The 15,535-nt window shown below is 37.8% G+C and overlaps 4 protein-coding genes across 4 annotated transcripts; 3 read left to right on the top strand and 1 right to left on the bottom strand.

The window, feature by feature from the left end:
• Positions 1-1,027: 1,027 nt before the first annotated feature.
• Positions 1,028-2,187, top strand: LOC121761307 (enoyl-CoA delta isomerase 1, peroxisomal-like). The gene is made up of 2 exons (XM_042156958.1): positions 1,028-1,482; positions 1,725-2,187. The coding sequence occupies exons 1-2, from the start codon at positions 1,124-1,126 to the stop codon at positions 2,158-2,160; spliced, it is 795 nt and encodes a 264-aa protein (XP_042012892.1). The 5' UTR covers positions 1,028-1,123; the 3' UTR covers positions 2,161-2,187.
• Positions 2,188-2,582: 395 nt separating this feature from the next.
• Positions 2,583-3,599, bottom strand: LOC121761516 (putative germin-like protein 2-1). Its single transcript, XM_042157156.1, has 2 exons — positions 3,473-3,599; positions 2,583-3,307 (listed from the first exon to the last, which is right to left on the bottom strand). The coding sequence occupies exons 1-2, from the start codon at positions 3,594-3,596 to the stop codon at positions 2,754-2,756; spliced, it is 678 nt and encodes a 225-aa protein (XP_042013090.1). The 5' UTR covers positions 3,597-3,599; the 3' UTR covers positions 2,583-2,753.
• Positions 3,600-7,275: 3,676 nt separating this feature from the next.
• LOC121761591 (putative germin-like protein 2-1) lies at positions 7,276-8,243 on the top strand. The gene is made up of 2 exons (XM_042157228.1): positions 7,276-7,434; positions 7,635-8,243. The coding sequence occupies exons 1-2, from the start codon at positions 7,311-7,313 to the stop codon at positions 8,198-8,200; spliced, it is 690 nt and encodes a 229-aa protein (XP_042013162.1). The 5' UTR covers positions 7,276-7,310; the 3' UTR covers positions 8,201-8,243.
• A 5,821-nt stretch (positions 8,244-14,064) lies between these two features.
• On the top strand, positions 14,065-15,535 carry LOC121760501 (zinc finger protein CONSTANS-LIKE 16-like). The gene is made up of 2 exons (XM_042156159.1): positions 14,065-14,855; positions 14,972-15,535. The coding sequence occupies exons 1-2, from the start codon at positions 14,127-14,129 to the stop codon at positions 15,203-15,205; spliced, it is 963 nt and encodes a 320-aa protein (XP_042012093.1). The 5' UTR covers positions 14,065-14,126; the 3' UTR covers positions 15,206-15,535.

The raw sequence follows: 15,535 nt of genomic DNA, 5'->3' as shown, positions 1-15,535 counted from the left end.
GATCACTACACTTGCAGAGTTTTTACCTTTTAATGATCGACACATATGTGTAATATAGGTATTAATTTGTTGCAACCAACCACCTGCTCACATAGTAAATTGCAAAAGAAGTTGCAATAGGAAATTTTTTTTGTAGTCTCATGCAAAATATTTCTTTTTTATATGAAATTTTTATTCATAATCATTTAATATGTTAATTAAAGAGAGAATAAAGTTGAGAGAAAGATATTTTATTTTTAGAAATATGTTACATTGTGAGACATTATAAACAGAAAAATATGTCACAGAGAAAATATAATTTTAGTTTACTATTTTTCATCACTAACTTACTAATCTACCTAACTATTTCAGACATTAACCACATTAATATTATACTCTTCCTAAAAAATAATCATTTTTTCTATTTTGGTCTGTTAAATAAATTAGTTCATTTTTATTTTTAACCACATTAATATTATACTCTTCCTAAAAAATAATCATTTTTTCTATTTTGGTCTGTTAAATAAATTAGTTCATTTTTATTTTTAAAAATCTTGTAGTACACACTGACTCAATATTTTATTTACGAAATCTTTGTGCACAACTTAGGACACTCACAACAAATGATATACCCTTGTTTATGAAAAATAGTCATATTTTGCTATTTTGAGATGTCCAAAAAAAAAGTCTCATTTTTAAATGTGGAAAGTTTATATCTCACACTTTACTTATTTTTTCTGTTATTATCTTTTACTTTACCAATTTCTCATTAAAACTTGCCGTCCACAAATAGGACTGTCTTTTGTGGACGGAGGGAGTAACATTTAGCTAGTTATGAGAACTAAGACGCGGATCGTCCATTTAAGGGAGTGATAATTTGATTTTTTTTTCTTTTAAAACTATTTTCATGGTTTATGATATTCGTGGTCTCACCTAATTTTTGGCCAAGAGTTATTGTTGTTCAGAATTTAACTTGAAAAATTGACATGACATAAAACAAAGATATCTTGAGTTGGTGTTCATTGCAATTTCAACTACGCAGGTAATCTACCTATTTCATAAGTTGTTGAGACAAAAACAAAATCCTCAAATTTAAAACCTCACATCTTCAATTTGAGTCCGTACGTAAACTAGAGGTGGTGCAATGTGCAGTTTGGAGAAACGCGGCGATGTTTTCATCCTCACAATCACCGGCGAGACGGACCACCGCCTCAACCCCGAGCTCCTCGACTCCATCACGGCGGCGGTCGCTCAAGTCAAGTCGGAGTCGACGCCCTCGACCGCCCTCATCACCACTGCTCAGGGAAAATTCTTCTCCAACGGCTACGACCAGGCCTGGGCCCTAGCCGACCCGACCCGGCCCAAGATCATCTCCAAGAAGCTCCGTCTCTTGGTGGAGGACCTAATCTCCCTCCCCATGCCCACAATTGCCGCCGTCAACGGCCACGCCTCCGCCGCCGGCTTCATCCTCGCCCTCACCCACGACTACCTCCTCATGCGCAGGCAAGGGCATAAGCCACACTCAACATGTTTCATTCTTATCATTTTGTTTTCTAATTTTAAAATTTTAAATTTATTTTTGGTATATATCCCACCTTAAATTCTAAATTTTTTTCTATATCTATTATGTAGATATTTTTAATATACTCACTTAATTGAAGTTATTAAATTAAACCACTTATCATTTTATTACATTCTTTTGTTTCACCTAAATTAAATTCCGAGCTCCGCCACTGTATGCACAGGGATAGAGGCTATCTCTACATGAGCGAGCTCGACATCGGCTACCCGATTCCGCGGTGGTTCGTGCAGCTCGTGAAGAGCAAGGTCGGGTCTCCGAAGATCTGGCGGAGCGTGGTGATGGCGGCGGCGAAGATCACGGCGGAGATGGGGGTGGAGTGGGGGATCGTGGACTCGGCCCACGACGGCGCTGAGGCGACGGTAGAGGCGGCGGTGAAGCTGGGGACGGAGTTGGTGGGCAGGAAGTGGGGTGGGGAGGTGTACGCCGCCAATCGGAGAGTCGTGCTTGCTGACGTGTTGGCGGTGCTTGGCTCCGATGAGACTGTCATTTTCTCTTCAATTTTTATGTATGCAGTATTTGTGAATACGAAGATAAAATTTGTGACAGTATACGACTTGTTAAGATATTTTATTGATGACGGAACTACTACTACATTTTAATGGACAAAGCATGTTCAAGAATACTAACATCAATGTCAAGAGATATTTGGTGATATTTTTAACAAATAGAGTCCAAGAATAATACTAGTGCAATCTCAAGGGACTAAAAAAATTAGTTATCTGTTAATCAATTAGTTAGATATTTTAGTACTACTATTATTTAATTAATGTTTTCACTTTGTCAAAAGTTGAATTTGTAGATTTACACAATTCCAAAATTGTAGATTAACCCAAAATAGTCACTTTGAACCGTGAAATACAAAATGTAATACTAACATAAAATTAAATTAAACATTTTGGTTAAGTAAAGATTGACTCTATCCACAAAAATAAAAATATAAGTAATATTTATATCCACTCTTAACCATAATACACTTCATAAAAAGTAATCAGAGGCAAAATTATAGGAAAGAAACAGAGAATACATGAAAGAATTTTATTTGTGCAAAAACTTGTAGCATCAATGAAATATAACACTCGGATACACATAATTTTCCAAGTCACGCAGATGTAATAAGTAAAGACTATTCAAATTATTATATGAATTGGACACACCATATATTGCGTGTCTATTTTAGGCAGAGGTTTTAGTTTTAGTTGAACTGAGCCTGAATGTAATCAATAATGTTCTTCTCAACCCGGAAAGCCTTAGCCAACACATCCGGGTTGATCTTGGGGTCCGACCCGAACACCGCGTTGGCAATGGTGATGGTACCCGGGTTCTGGCTGCCGAAGCCAACAAATGCAACGGCGTTGGTCTTTCCGACGTTCAATTGGAAATGGATGAGACCTTGTGGAAAGACGAACACATCTCCGGGGTACAAATACTTGGTGAATAGCTTGTTCTTCTGGGCCGGATCGGCTGGGTTGGAGGTGACGAACCCCACGTAGAGAGTGCCTTCCATCAAGAGGAAGGCTTCGGTGGCACGCGGGTGGGTGTGGGGTGGGTTTATCCCGTAGGGGGCGAAGTCGAGGCGAGCTAGGGAAACGCCTAGAGTGTTGAGCCCAGGAAGCTGGTTAACATTGACTGCAGTCACGGCCGATCCAGCCTGATTGGACGTGTTTCCGGCCTTGTTTAGACCCTGTCTGAGGAAATCATCTGCGACCACCATGTTCGGGTTCTTGCAAAACTTCCCGTTCACAAAAACTGCATGCAAACAATTTAGTATATATACATGCAGATGCAGATGATAAGAACACACAATTTAGGTCAGATAATTTTTTCTATTTTTTTATTTAAAATTTTGGAGTGATTTACCCTTACAAACAGACTCTATACATAATGTCTGTTTGATATAATCGATTGAATTACCCGCAGAGCTGGAATCGGGAGCAGCAACGCAGAAATCCTGAAGCTGGCCGGGATCGGAAGCATATGCCATCGAAGCCCATGAAGAAACAAGAACAATGGCGCATAAACCAAAAGCCATCTTCATATATTTGATGATATATTGTTGTTGTGATGGAAAACTTAGCATCATAAGCACTCCTTTTTATAGGAGAAATTCATCATATAACTACTACATTTCATATTTTTAAAATCTAATTTTATTTAGACGTCTTCAATCTCCATCAATCAACTACTAGTATAATATATATTGCCTGCTGTTAATTTCTCTATCAAAGCATATTTGATTGAGCTTTTATATAATTAGTCTCCATCAAATTAACCAAACCTAGAGGGGAAGTATATAATATAAAGTCAAGGGTGTTGATCTTTCATTTTCAACTTGTCCAAGAAAAATATGAAAATCAATAGAGGATCAAATGAAGAATAAGCATGCAGTTGTGCACTAGATAATTAGGGTATCCACTGGGGAGCCCGCGGCTATAGCCGCGGGTTGGGGCGGAGGGCGGGCGGCTATAGTGGAGAGCGCGGGCGGACACCGAAATGGGGGCGGTAGGGGGGCGGACGGGCTTCAGCCGACTCCGGGGCGAGGACGCGGCGAAATGGGGGCGGACGCGGCTCTAGGCGCGGCGCCTATAGTGGCGGCACCGACAGCCGCGGCTATAGCCGATTTTTATTTTTACATTTCAATCACCTATAAATACACCCCACTCCATTCATTATTTTCACACCATTCCAACTCTACATGTATAAAAATTTCTCTCACTACAATTTGGGGTCGAAAATGAACAATTTGTGGAATGCTCTGATTCAACAGGTGCAACACCAGGCCGCCCAGGAGGAAGCGGCCCGTTTGGCGGAGGAGGCGGAGAATGCGGAGGATGCGATCCCTCGTGCCATTACTCATCGGCGGACAATCCCACGAGACCACGTCGGTGCGCACCATCGTCTAATGGATGATTACTTTGTGGATAACCCCCGTTATCCACCCGAGATATTCCGCTGGAGATTCAGGATGTCGCGACGACTGTTCAACTATATAGCGACGAATTTGGCGGAGCGTTATCGGTGCTTCACCCTCCGGCGTGATGCGGCTGGCCGGATCGGGCTGTCTACGCAACAGAAGTGCACCGCTGCAATCCGGCAGCTTGCCTACGCCGGACCAGCGGACATGTTCGATGAATACCTACAGATGGGTGAGACGACTGGCCTCACGGTGCTCAGGCAGTTCAGTAAGGGGATCCGGGAAATTTTCGGTGGGGAGTTTCTACGGAAGCCCAACCCGGATGAGTGTCAGCACCTACTGGATATGCACGGTTCGATGCACGGGTTCCCAGGAATGTTAGGAAGCATCGATTGCATGCATTGGGAGTGGAGGAACTGCCCCGTGGCATGGAAAGGCCAGTTCACTACTGGATTCAAAAGCAAACATCCAACGATGATTCTGGAAGCCGTTGCGGACTACCGTCTGCGGATCTGGCATGCGTATTTCGGTGTGGCAGGTTCGAACAACGACATCAATGTTCTTTAGTCATCACTGCTCTTCAACGAGGAGTGCCGGGGGGAGGGTCCAGAAATCAGCTTCGTAGCCAACGGTACGCAGTACAGTAGGGCCTACTATTTTGTAGATGAGATATATCCGCGGTGGCCCGTATTCGTGAAGACTGTCCGCCAACCGGTTGGACCGAAGAAACAATATTTTGCGCGCAAACAAGAGAGTGCTAGGAAAGATGTTGAGCGGGCTTTTGGTGTCCTCCAATCGCGGTGGGCTATTATATGGTGTCCGACATGAGTTCGGCATGAAGATGATGTCGCGAATATTATGTTAGCCTGTATCATATTGCATAATATGATAATAGAAGATGAAGGCTTTGCGGCAGAGCGATGGGCATCGGAAGAAGGAGCAAGTACAAGTCACGGTGTTGCCTCCGCGCCGATCCAGATGGGGCGTACCACAGAGCAATGAATATTTGATCCAACGCTTCGCTGATATGCGCAGGACCACATCACATAACACACTGCAGGCCGATTTGATTGAAGAAGTGTGGGCACGTAGGGGAGGTGGTGGCGCAGTGTAAACATGTTAGTGATTTGTACTAGATTAAATGTAGACTTCTACTTCGTATAGTCGTGTTCTTCTAATTACGTATAGCCCGATAAATTTGTTCATAATTACTTGAAACATTATAAAATGAAAGTTGATTATAAAATTTGAGGGCTATTGGAGGTGTCCACTATAGTGGCGGACACAAAATTTTAGGGCTATGAACAACAAAACTGGGGCTATGGACAAAAACTGGGGCGGGGCTATTGGGCGTGTCCGCCTTATAGTGGATACTCTTAGTAATCTTAACAGAAGTATATGCTGTTTTAGAAGAATAAGTAGACAAGAAAACACTAATTAGATATGCATGATTAATTATCTAAGAAAAAGTGGGTGAATTAGTTGTGTTATTTACCGAATTAAAACTGACATATATAAAATCTATAATATTACTACCAATTATGCATTTGAATCGGCCTGAAGCAGCAATATTTTCTTATAAACAAGCTTCATTAAAATATATTGGTCTCAGTTAAATTGACATTGTCATGTGCATAAAATAATTGTGTTTGCGTAAAGAAATGCAATAACTAATTAAATCTCTTATCACAAAAACTCTTGAAGGAACAGTGAAGCTAACTCTAAGGAAAATAGGAGTAATATTCAAATCATAATTAATTTAATCGCTTCAATTTTTTTTATTCTAGAAAAAAGGAACAGTGAATTATCAGAATTATAAGAAAATATAGGATTGAAATTTTTAAGAAAGCCAAGTAATTAAGCAAAATTAATTCGATGACGCTATTATATTAATTATGTCCCTTTTAGTTATTCTCGGCCACATTATATATATATCAACTTGTTCGAACACCATCACATTCAAAATCAGCCATAAAATAATATTTACTTTTGACATCGTCACAACATTTTCTATTTATACACCATCAGAAACTTTGCCACCAAAATAGACTAAGTAACATTTTCGTGCTGGAGATTCATTCTTGCTGAATTAATTGAAACAGCTTTAATTGGACTTGGTAACCTTTACTTATAGAGATTAATTATGGCTGGATATAAAATAAACAATTAGACAAAATGTGGCCCTCATACCAATTTAAACATCCAATAATTAATTTGCACGACATAATTATTACTTGTTATAAAGAATAGAAAGTAGAAATATCAACTTCTGTACGCATAGTATAATTATAAAGAGCAAATATTAATTTTAAATCTTATTTAATGAATTGAAATAGTGTACGGCTTGGGAGATTTTGGTGAGTCAATATCCAATCCAAAACCTAACTTTCATAATCACCTTCTATATTTAATTAGTTGGAGGACTGATTTATCTTGTTTTATTATAATATCTTGTGATTTAATTGGATAGGGTAAATTAGTAATTCACTAAAAAATAAATCTATAGACTAATAAAGTATGCATTAATTGACTGGTCTAAGATTTTGGATTAACTAAGTCTAATTTGAACTATAAGTTGATTGAAGGAGTCTTCATATAATAAAATATAGTATAAAAAAGTTTGATATACTTAGACGCAGCTAATTAGAGGAAGATAATAACAAGCCGTGTGAAGGTTTCGACCAAGAAAAGTTCAATTTTTTTTAAAAAGATGAGAAATGAAGATTGTTGTTTTTCACTCCTATAAAAAGGAATACTTCTCATTCTAAGTTTTCATCAGAGATAAAAGAAGATAACTATAAACACAAGTAATTGAGTAACGTATACTCATCTCCTAAAATGAAGATGGCTTTTGGTTTATGCACCATATTTCTTGTGTTTACGTGGGCTTCGGTTGCGCACGCATCGGACCCAAGCCAACTTCAGGATTTCTGCGTTGCTGTTCCCGATGCCAAAAATGCTGGTAAATATCTTCGATAAAACCTACTTCCCACTATTGTTCAGTCATATTCCTTTTATATATAGACTATAATAATATTAATAATTAAATATGACAAGCATCAACACATTTAATCTCTATAGGAGTACTCCTTTATTTTTTTTAAACTTTATTCTCTTTCACTTAACTAACTAAATATTCGTTTACTTAATCTCCGTGCCCAGTTCTTGTGAATGGGAGGTTTTGCAAAAACCCGAACATGGTGGTTGCGGAGGATTTCCTTTTCCAGGGTCTAAACAAGGCCGGAAACACATCCAATCAGCTCGGATCAGCTGTGACTCCGGTCAACGTCAACCAGCTCGAAGGCCTCAACACTCTCGGCGTTTCCATGGCTCGCCTTGACTTCGCCCCTTATGGGATCAACCCACCCCACACCCACCCGCGTGCCACCGAGGCCTTCCTCTTGGTGGAAGGCACTCTCTACGTGGGGTTCGTCACTTCCAACCCGGCCGACCCTGCCCAGAAGAACAAGCTCTTTACCAAGTATTTGTACCCCGGAGATGTGTTCGTCTTCCCACAAGGTCTCATCCACTTCCAGTTCAACGTCGGAAAGACTAACGCCGTTGCATTTGCTAGCTTCGGCAGCCAGAACCCGGGTACTATAACCATTGCCAACGCGGTGTTCGGGTCGGACCCCAAGATCAACCCGGATGTGTTGGCTAAGGCTTTCCGGGTTGAGAAAAACATCATCGATTACCTTCAGGCTCAGTTCTGGCCCAACAATAACTAAGATAGACACACATTTTTAATCCAATCAATTTTACATTTTTTACTTATTACAACTATCGTAATTTTTTAATTCCAAATTACATTCATGTGATGGTGCAATAATAAACTTGTGAAGCTAGTGTTTCTATAATGAAAGTTTGATTTATCTTTGGTTTTTTTTTAAATATTATACCACATGTCTACAATTACAATTAAACGATACTCAAATTAACAATACATAATACAAAAGGAGACCTTGAGCCCGTAAAAATTTTAAATTTGGTCATAAACTGTTATGTAAAAGTCCCTATCAACCATCTAAATTATTCAAAAATATACTTACACATAAAAATTAAAAAATATAGCCCCTACATAAATTTATTTCCTTGTCCGCCCACAACTTCATTCCATTGTCTGCCTCCAAAATCTAACACCAGCCACTCAAGACTCAACCAATCTGAAAAATAACTTACACTATTCAATAAATATGATCTTGACATCTTGTCAAAAATGATCAGAACGTTTCATTTCTAAATACTAATCATATTTCTCAAACATAGAGATAATTAAATTCGGTCTACGGTAACACCGCCCATGCATTTCACGTTGTGAGATCTAAGAAATTTAGTACTTTTTCGTTAAAGTTTTTCTTGAAATCAAAATACTGAGTTAAACTCACAACTTCAATGCTTTGTAATTTGGCATTTTTTGAATTTCATTTATCAATAACTTAGTTTTTCAAATTCAAAAGTGAAAATTCCAATATACGATTAAAACTCTTGTCGATACAATTACAATAGTGTGTAGCATATCAATGTCAAATTCCATTTGACAACAACTTATAAATCATTTTTTACCATTTTCGATGAACAAAACCCAACATTATGAGTAAATTTAGAAAATTAATTAATTATCATAAAAAACTTTTCTTTGATACTTTGAATTTATATTGGAATTAATTAGTTTTAAAAAATCAAAATTGAGTAATGATTTATGTATTTACAAGCAACTAAATTTATTTTTACTAAACACAATTTCAAATTCTCAAATATAACTATTTAACAATTTTATGTTAAAAATTCTATAATTAATTAAAATACTCCCTCCGTCCCATAGAAATAGGCTATAGTCAGTTCCGGTGGAAACTTTGAATAGATTGAGAATAAAAGTGAGGGGACACTCTATAGTCAGTTCCGGTGAGTTTTCTATTGTATGTTCGTTAGAATATAAAAATGTTTCAAAAGAATCTTAGATTATATAAAGTACTCCCACTGTTCCGCCTTAATAGAGACATTTCATTTTCTTCACTCATTTTGGAAAAATAATAATATAAATACTCTTCTCTACATTGTTATCCCTCTTACTTTATTTTTTCTCCATTCTAACTATTTATTTTTAATTTTTCAAAATGAGTGCGTATATGACTATTATTATTTAACTATTTACCTTTTTTTTCTCCACTTTAAATATTTGAAACGCCTCTATTAATATGGAACAAAGGGAATATTAAAAAATGGTATATGGCTAATGCTTATAATAACGGGTATTATCGGGACTAACGAGTATACCCGCGCGGGTAATGGGTATACCCGCTACCCGCAAAACTCTAAAACACACTACTCGATCCCGCCCCGTTTCCCGTTATCGACGGGTCGCTACCCATTTTGCCACCCCTAATTATAGACGTTATAGTACTCCCTCCATTCCATTGAAGATGACTCACTTTCTTTTTTAGTTTGTCCCAACCAAGATAACTCATTACTAAAAATGGAAACACATTTAATATCTACTTTATTCATCTCTCTTACTTTACTCTCTCCACTTAATACATAAAATAAAGCTGCATAAAATCTCGTGTCACCTAAGGAATGAGTCATCTTCCTTGGGACGGATGGATTTTGTACCTCTCATATCAATTTATTAATTCAATATGATAGTAGTCCCAAGGGAGTATATGTTTTGTACCTCTCATATCAATTTCTTAATTCAATATGATAGTACTAACAATTTTCTTGTAGCTTGGATAGTCAGTACGTGTCGACTGACAACTGTACGTAATAAGAATATGCAACAAAATGTCAATTTTAAGGATCACGATATATTCGAAATTCCTTTTCCAAAGTCGTACTATTATAATTTATTGATTGCTAATTCGATAATACGTCAAGACATTTAACAAATGACCACAATTTATTCCGAAAACGCCCTCAAGTGTTTTATACTGTACCAATGTTTCAACACAAATTATCTAAATATTTTGATCATTAAGTTGTATGAACCAAAATAATTACGTTGCAGTACTAAAACTACATTTATATCACAATTCTAATAAATTCCAGAAAATTAAAAGATGACCGATTAACAAAAAAGTCCAGTATATTAGTATATTACTATTATTTGTTGTAGTTGTTGATATTATTATTATTTGATTTATTAGGCAACCAAATATTGTATAAAAGGGCACTTTTATTTTAGAGTTGTTTACCCAACTATTTTATTATTTTATATATGGAGAAATATATTTAAATTTATACTGTGGTTTACTTTTTACTTACACTTGTCTAGGATGGGCCGAAGCGAGCTCCAATTAGACCGTTTTAATTATTTATATTTCCATTTCTATTCCAATTTTAGTTATATTTTATTGATTTAAAATATAATTACAATAAAATAAATTTAAATATTCATATTTATTTAGTAGATATTAATATATTGTTTCGTGCAATTTTAAAAAAATTATCCAACTCGTCAATCATGACCCTACCCAACCCACTTATCAAGTGGGCTTGAACCGAGTTAAAGAAACCCAACCCAACCAACGCGCTTCAGTCGTGAGAAGGGGTAAGAATACATATATCGGATATTGGGTTTACCTGACATCTGTCGACTGTCGAGCAATGGATACTAGATATCCAATCTAATGGGATTGGATGGTGAAATTTAAGATAAGTTGGGTATCGGGCAACCCAATCGGGCATCGGGTATTATCCGAATACCCGATTTATTGTTTTGAGTATATTTTAATTACGTTTGGCCTTTCAGGACTAGGGGGATGAGCTAAGTTATTTACTTAATTAAATAATTAGATTAACTTTCTCTAATCTCTATAAATACGCCAATCATCTCACTCTCCGTCAAAGTGACTCAACTCTCATTCCTACCCTTTCTTATTGCAAGTCTCTATATCCATTATGTTGCTATCTTCACATACTCTCTCTCATTGCATCTTGGTTAGCTACTGGCCTCCCTCGGCAATACCGTCAGAATTTTTAAGTTCATAAAAAGGCATTACTAGCATGCAAAACAAACAAAAAAGAACTAATTAATATTATATACTCCTTCCGTCCTATTCAAGATTACCATCTTTTCTTTTTTGTTTGTTCCAATTAGGGGTGACAAATCGTGCGTGTCGGGTCGTTATCGTGTCGACACGATAACGACGCGAACACGATAACAACAAACACGAACACGACCTGTTAAGAAAACCCCAAACACGAACACGAACACGACCCGCTACCCTCAGACACGAACACGACACGAACCCATTAACGACACGAACCACTTCGGGTCAACACGGCACGATAACAACACGTGTTGGAAAGTGATTAAATATTTAAATGATTTAAATGAGATATGACCATATGAGACTATGAGAGTCAATTTAATAAATATTTAAAAATGAAAATAATAAGAATTAATAATATTAAAATATTATTTGTTAACGGATAACACGAACCCGACACGAACACGACACGAAATTTTCGTGTCCTTAATGGGTCGACCCGATAAGGATACAAACCCAATAAGCTCTGACCCGAACCCATTAATTTCATGCGGTTCGTGTCGTGTCAAAAATTGCCAGCCCTAGTCCCAATCAAGATGGCCACTTTCCAATTTTGGAAATAACCTCATATCTCATCTCTCCTCATTAAAATATTCAACTATCTTTTTTCTTTCTACTTTATTCCACCTAACAACACTTCCTAAAATCCCGTGCCACTAAAGTATGTGGCCATCTTGAGTGGGACGGAGGGAGTATATTCTTAATGAATAAGATAACTTTAACTTTTGAAAATATTATACATTTTGCCATTCTTAATGATTTTAATAGTTATTAACATGTGTAAAGAGTCGAGTGTTTAAGTATCCGATTTGTCGGATTCGGATAATTGTAGCAGGTATTCAAGTATCCGAAAAACATATCAGGTCGTTATTGGGGGTGTACTTTAGATGTTTTCAGTTTGGGTACCCAGTTTCGTGTCGAGTACCCATGAGTACCCGAATTTCCACCCCTAGTCGTGAGCTAGGCCAAGCAAGGCCTTAAGCGGACCGGCTTAGCCCACTTGATAACACTAGATTTAGACACTCAACTATACTGCTTGTCAACTTCCTCATGACATCGAAACTTGCTTCTAAATAGCCCACTTGATAGTTTTTATTTTGTATAAATTAATCACATATGTGACAGCTACAAGCAAGGAAAAAATAGAAATAATTTTATTCCATTCAGACGAAACATTAAAAGTGATATTATAAGGGTCGTGAGATGGGACTTCATGGCCGAGTCACCACGCCCTTCTCTTCCCCAAAAGCCAGAGAATGACAGTTTTGGCAACACTCGTTCAAATTTTCATCAATCACATCCACAAGTGGATGAAATCACACTTTAAAACCATAATAGGGCAAAACCCCATATGAATGTTGGCCTTGAGAGAGAGTGTTGAGTATGACAAAACCTCAGTGATGACCTTGAGACAGAGGGAGAGAGACAAAGGACCACAAATAGAAGCTTTAAGTAACAAATAATTGAACCACAAGTAGAAACCACCAAAGGTTGTGAAATTCTGTGATTGAGAAAAGTGGAAAAGTCACAAAATACATCTCAATCTGTACCCCTAACAAATGAAATATTGGGTTTTAATTCATTAAAGTTGGACTTTAATTAAGTGGTACAATTAATAGGAGAAATTGGAGAATTCGTTAAGAAGAAATAATTCTTTTGTTAAGACATAATAATACGCATGTTCAATTAGAAATTTCTTAGCTTTCTTTATAACTGTGTACCAAGAAATTATTCATGCGTCATATTGACAATATATATGAATATTGAACATAATGAATTTATAGTGCAGAAGTCAATCAATTGTGAAAATAAACTACACACTGCCACCGACGGAACTACATGTATTGGGGGAGAGGCTTTAGCCCCTAATGAATTGATTTTTTTTATAACTTTTTTCTATTATAAACTTTTAAAATTTATTCATATTTTATACATATAATTATATAAAAGCCCCTATTAATAATCTAAATCACCTAAAAATTTATTTTGAAGTAAAGTTTTTAAAAATTTGACCCCTACTTATGTTTATTTCTGCATCCACCACTGCACACTGCAACAAATATATCTTGTTAGTACACAAAATTAAATACGCAATTACCTGCTTAAAAATGTTTGAAAATTGAACATAATTGGAAGCGCAAATAAAACCGTCCTTAAGGTAAGGACACAATTGCCACTGTACCTTAATTTTTGCTTTCCAGTTACACTTTAGTTTGTGTCCAACATTAAGATTTAGATGATGTATTTAAAAACAAAAATTACCAATTTTACTTAACTGATACAATGTCCAATTAAGTATAACCACAACCATAAACCAACAAACATAGTGAAATTATGTGATTGAGAAAAGTGGAAATGTGACAAAACACATCTCAATCTGGACCCCACAGAAATCCCTAATTGTTCCACTCATCCAATCACAATAATTCTATAAAGATGAACACATAGTCCCATCCAATCACAGTGCAGATCAGAATCGTCAATGGGCCCGCCCTAATTCCACCTCATTCTCCCAATACTAAAACCACCAATAACTCCATAAATCTAATTCCAATTTGTAGCCCTAATTCACCCAAAATTTCCCCCAAAAAAAAAGGAACCGAAAATGAACCTCAATAGAAGCAAGGCATCGAATGTGCTCGGCGCCAAGACGGCGAGGGCGTGCGACAGCTGCTTGCTGAAGCGAGCGCGGTGGTTCTGCGCCGCTGACGACGCCTTCCTCTGCCAGTCCTGCGACGGTGCGGTGCACTCTGCCAACCAACTTGCCAGCCGCCACGAGCGCGTCCGCCTCGAGACGTCCTCGTGCACCGCGCCGTCCTGGCACCAAGGCTTCACAAAAAAAGCCAGGACTCCGCGGCATGGGAAGTTCCGCGCCGCGGCGCCGGTCATCCACCAGCTGCCGGTGGTGCCGGAGATGAGCTCCGACGATCCGTTCCCCGAGGAGACGGAGGAGCAGCTCTTTTGTAGGGTTCCGGTCTTCGACGAGGAGATACTGGTGAAGGGGGAGGAATTAGGGTTTTTCGACGACGATCACGAGCTGAATCTGGAGGAGCTGCTCAGCACGTGCGACGACGAGTTCGCGGCGGATGTGGAGAGCTTGCTTGGGAACGGAAACACCGTTGATGAGAAAAGCGTCAAAATTGAAGACTGCAGTTTCGAACCGGAGGTGAATTGGGAGTTGGATTTCGCGGGCGGAGAAGAAGTTGGAGCGATGGAAAATGAATCGAGGAAGTTGTTGAGGCTCGATTACGAAGCAGTCATCGCTGCTTGGGCTAGTCAAGGCTCGCCCTGGACGGATGGAATCAGACCTCACTTCAACATAGACATATTCCTGGTACTCTTGATAGTTGTCTCTGATTAAATTAGTCATTTTGAAAAAAATATATTTTTAATATTTGATACCTTACTTTATTCTCTCTTCACTCATATATTTATTTTTTTAATGCGCAGAGTGATGAATGGGGAGGGGGGAAGGGGGGGAGAATATGGAGCGACGCGGGGAGGGAGGCGAGGGTGTCGAGGTACAGAGAGAAGAGGAGGAGGAGGTTGTTCTCGAAGAAGATAAGGTACGAGGTTAGGAAGCTCAACGCAGAGAAGAGACCAAGAATGAAAGGTCGATTTGTGAAGAGGACTAGTTTTTTACAAGCTAATTCCATCCCTAATTACCATCTCATCACTAAATGACAATTAAATCAAGACACATACTAGTATATGATATATCAATCATTCTACAAGATGGCAACAAAATTGCTACTGCAATTTGCTTGCAATCATCTTCGTTGTGGTGGTGGTTTATACAAATAAACCACCTTGATTAACCTCTTTTTTTGGAGGTTAATATAATTTAGTATATGAATATCCTCCATTTTCTGTACTAAGTTTAATTGAATCGTTTAGTTTTTAGCCTATTTACAATGTATATAGGTATTGTTTTTTGTAAGCTGTAATATAGTATAGTATATTTGATTTAATTAGATGGGCTTTTTTAATGTAATAAATGTGTCTGTTTTTTCT

Source organism: Salvia splendens, chromosome 13 (genome assembly GCF_004379255.2).
Source record: "Salvia splendens isolate huo1 chromosome 13, SspV2, whole genome shotgun sequence".
NCBI classification, from domain to species: Eukaryota; Viridiplantae; Streptophyta; class Magnoliopsida; order Lamiales; family Lamiaceae; genus Salvia; species Salvia splendens.
The sequence above is the reverse complement of the archived record's forward strand: the minus strand, read 5'-3'. Positions and strand labels throughout refer to the sequence as shown.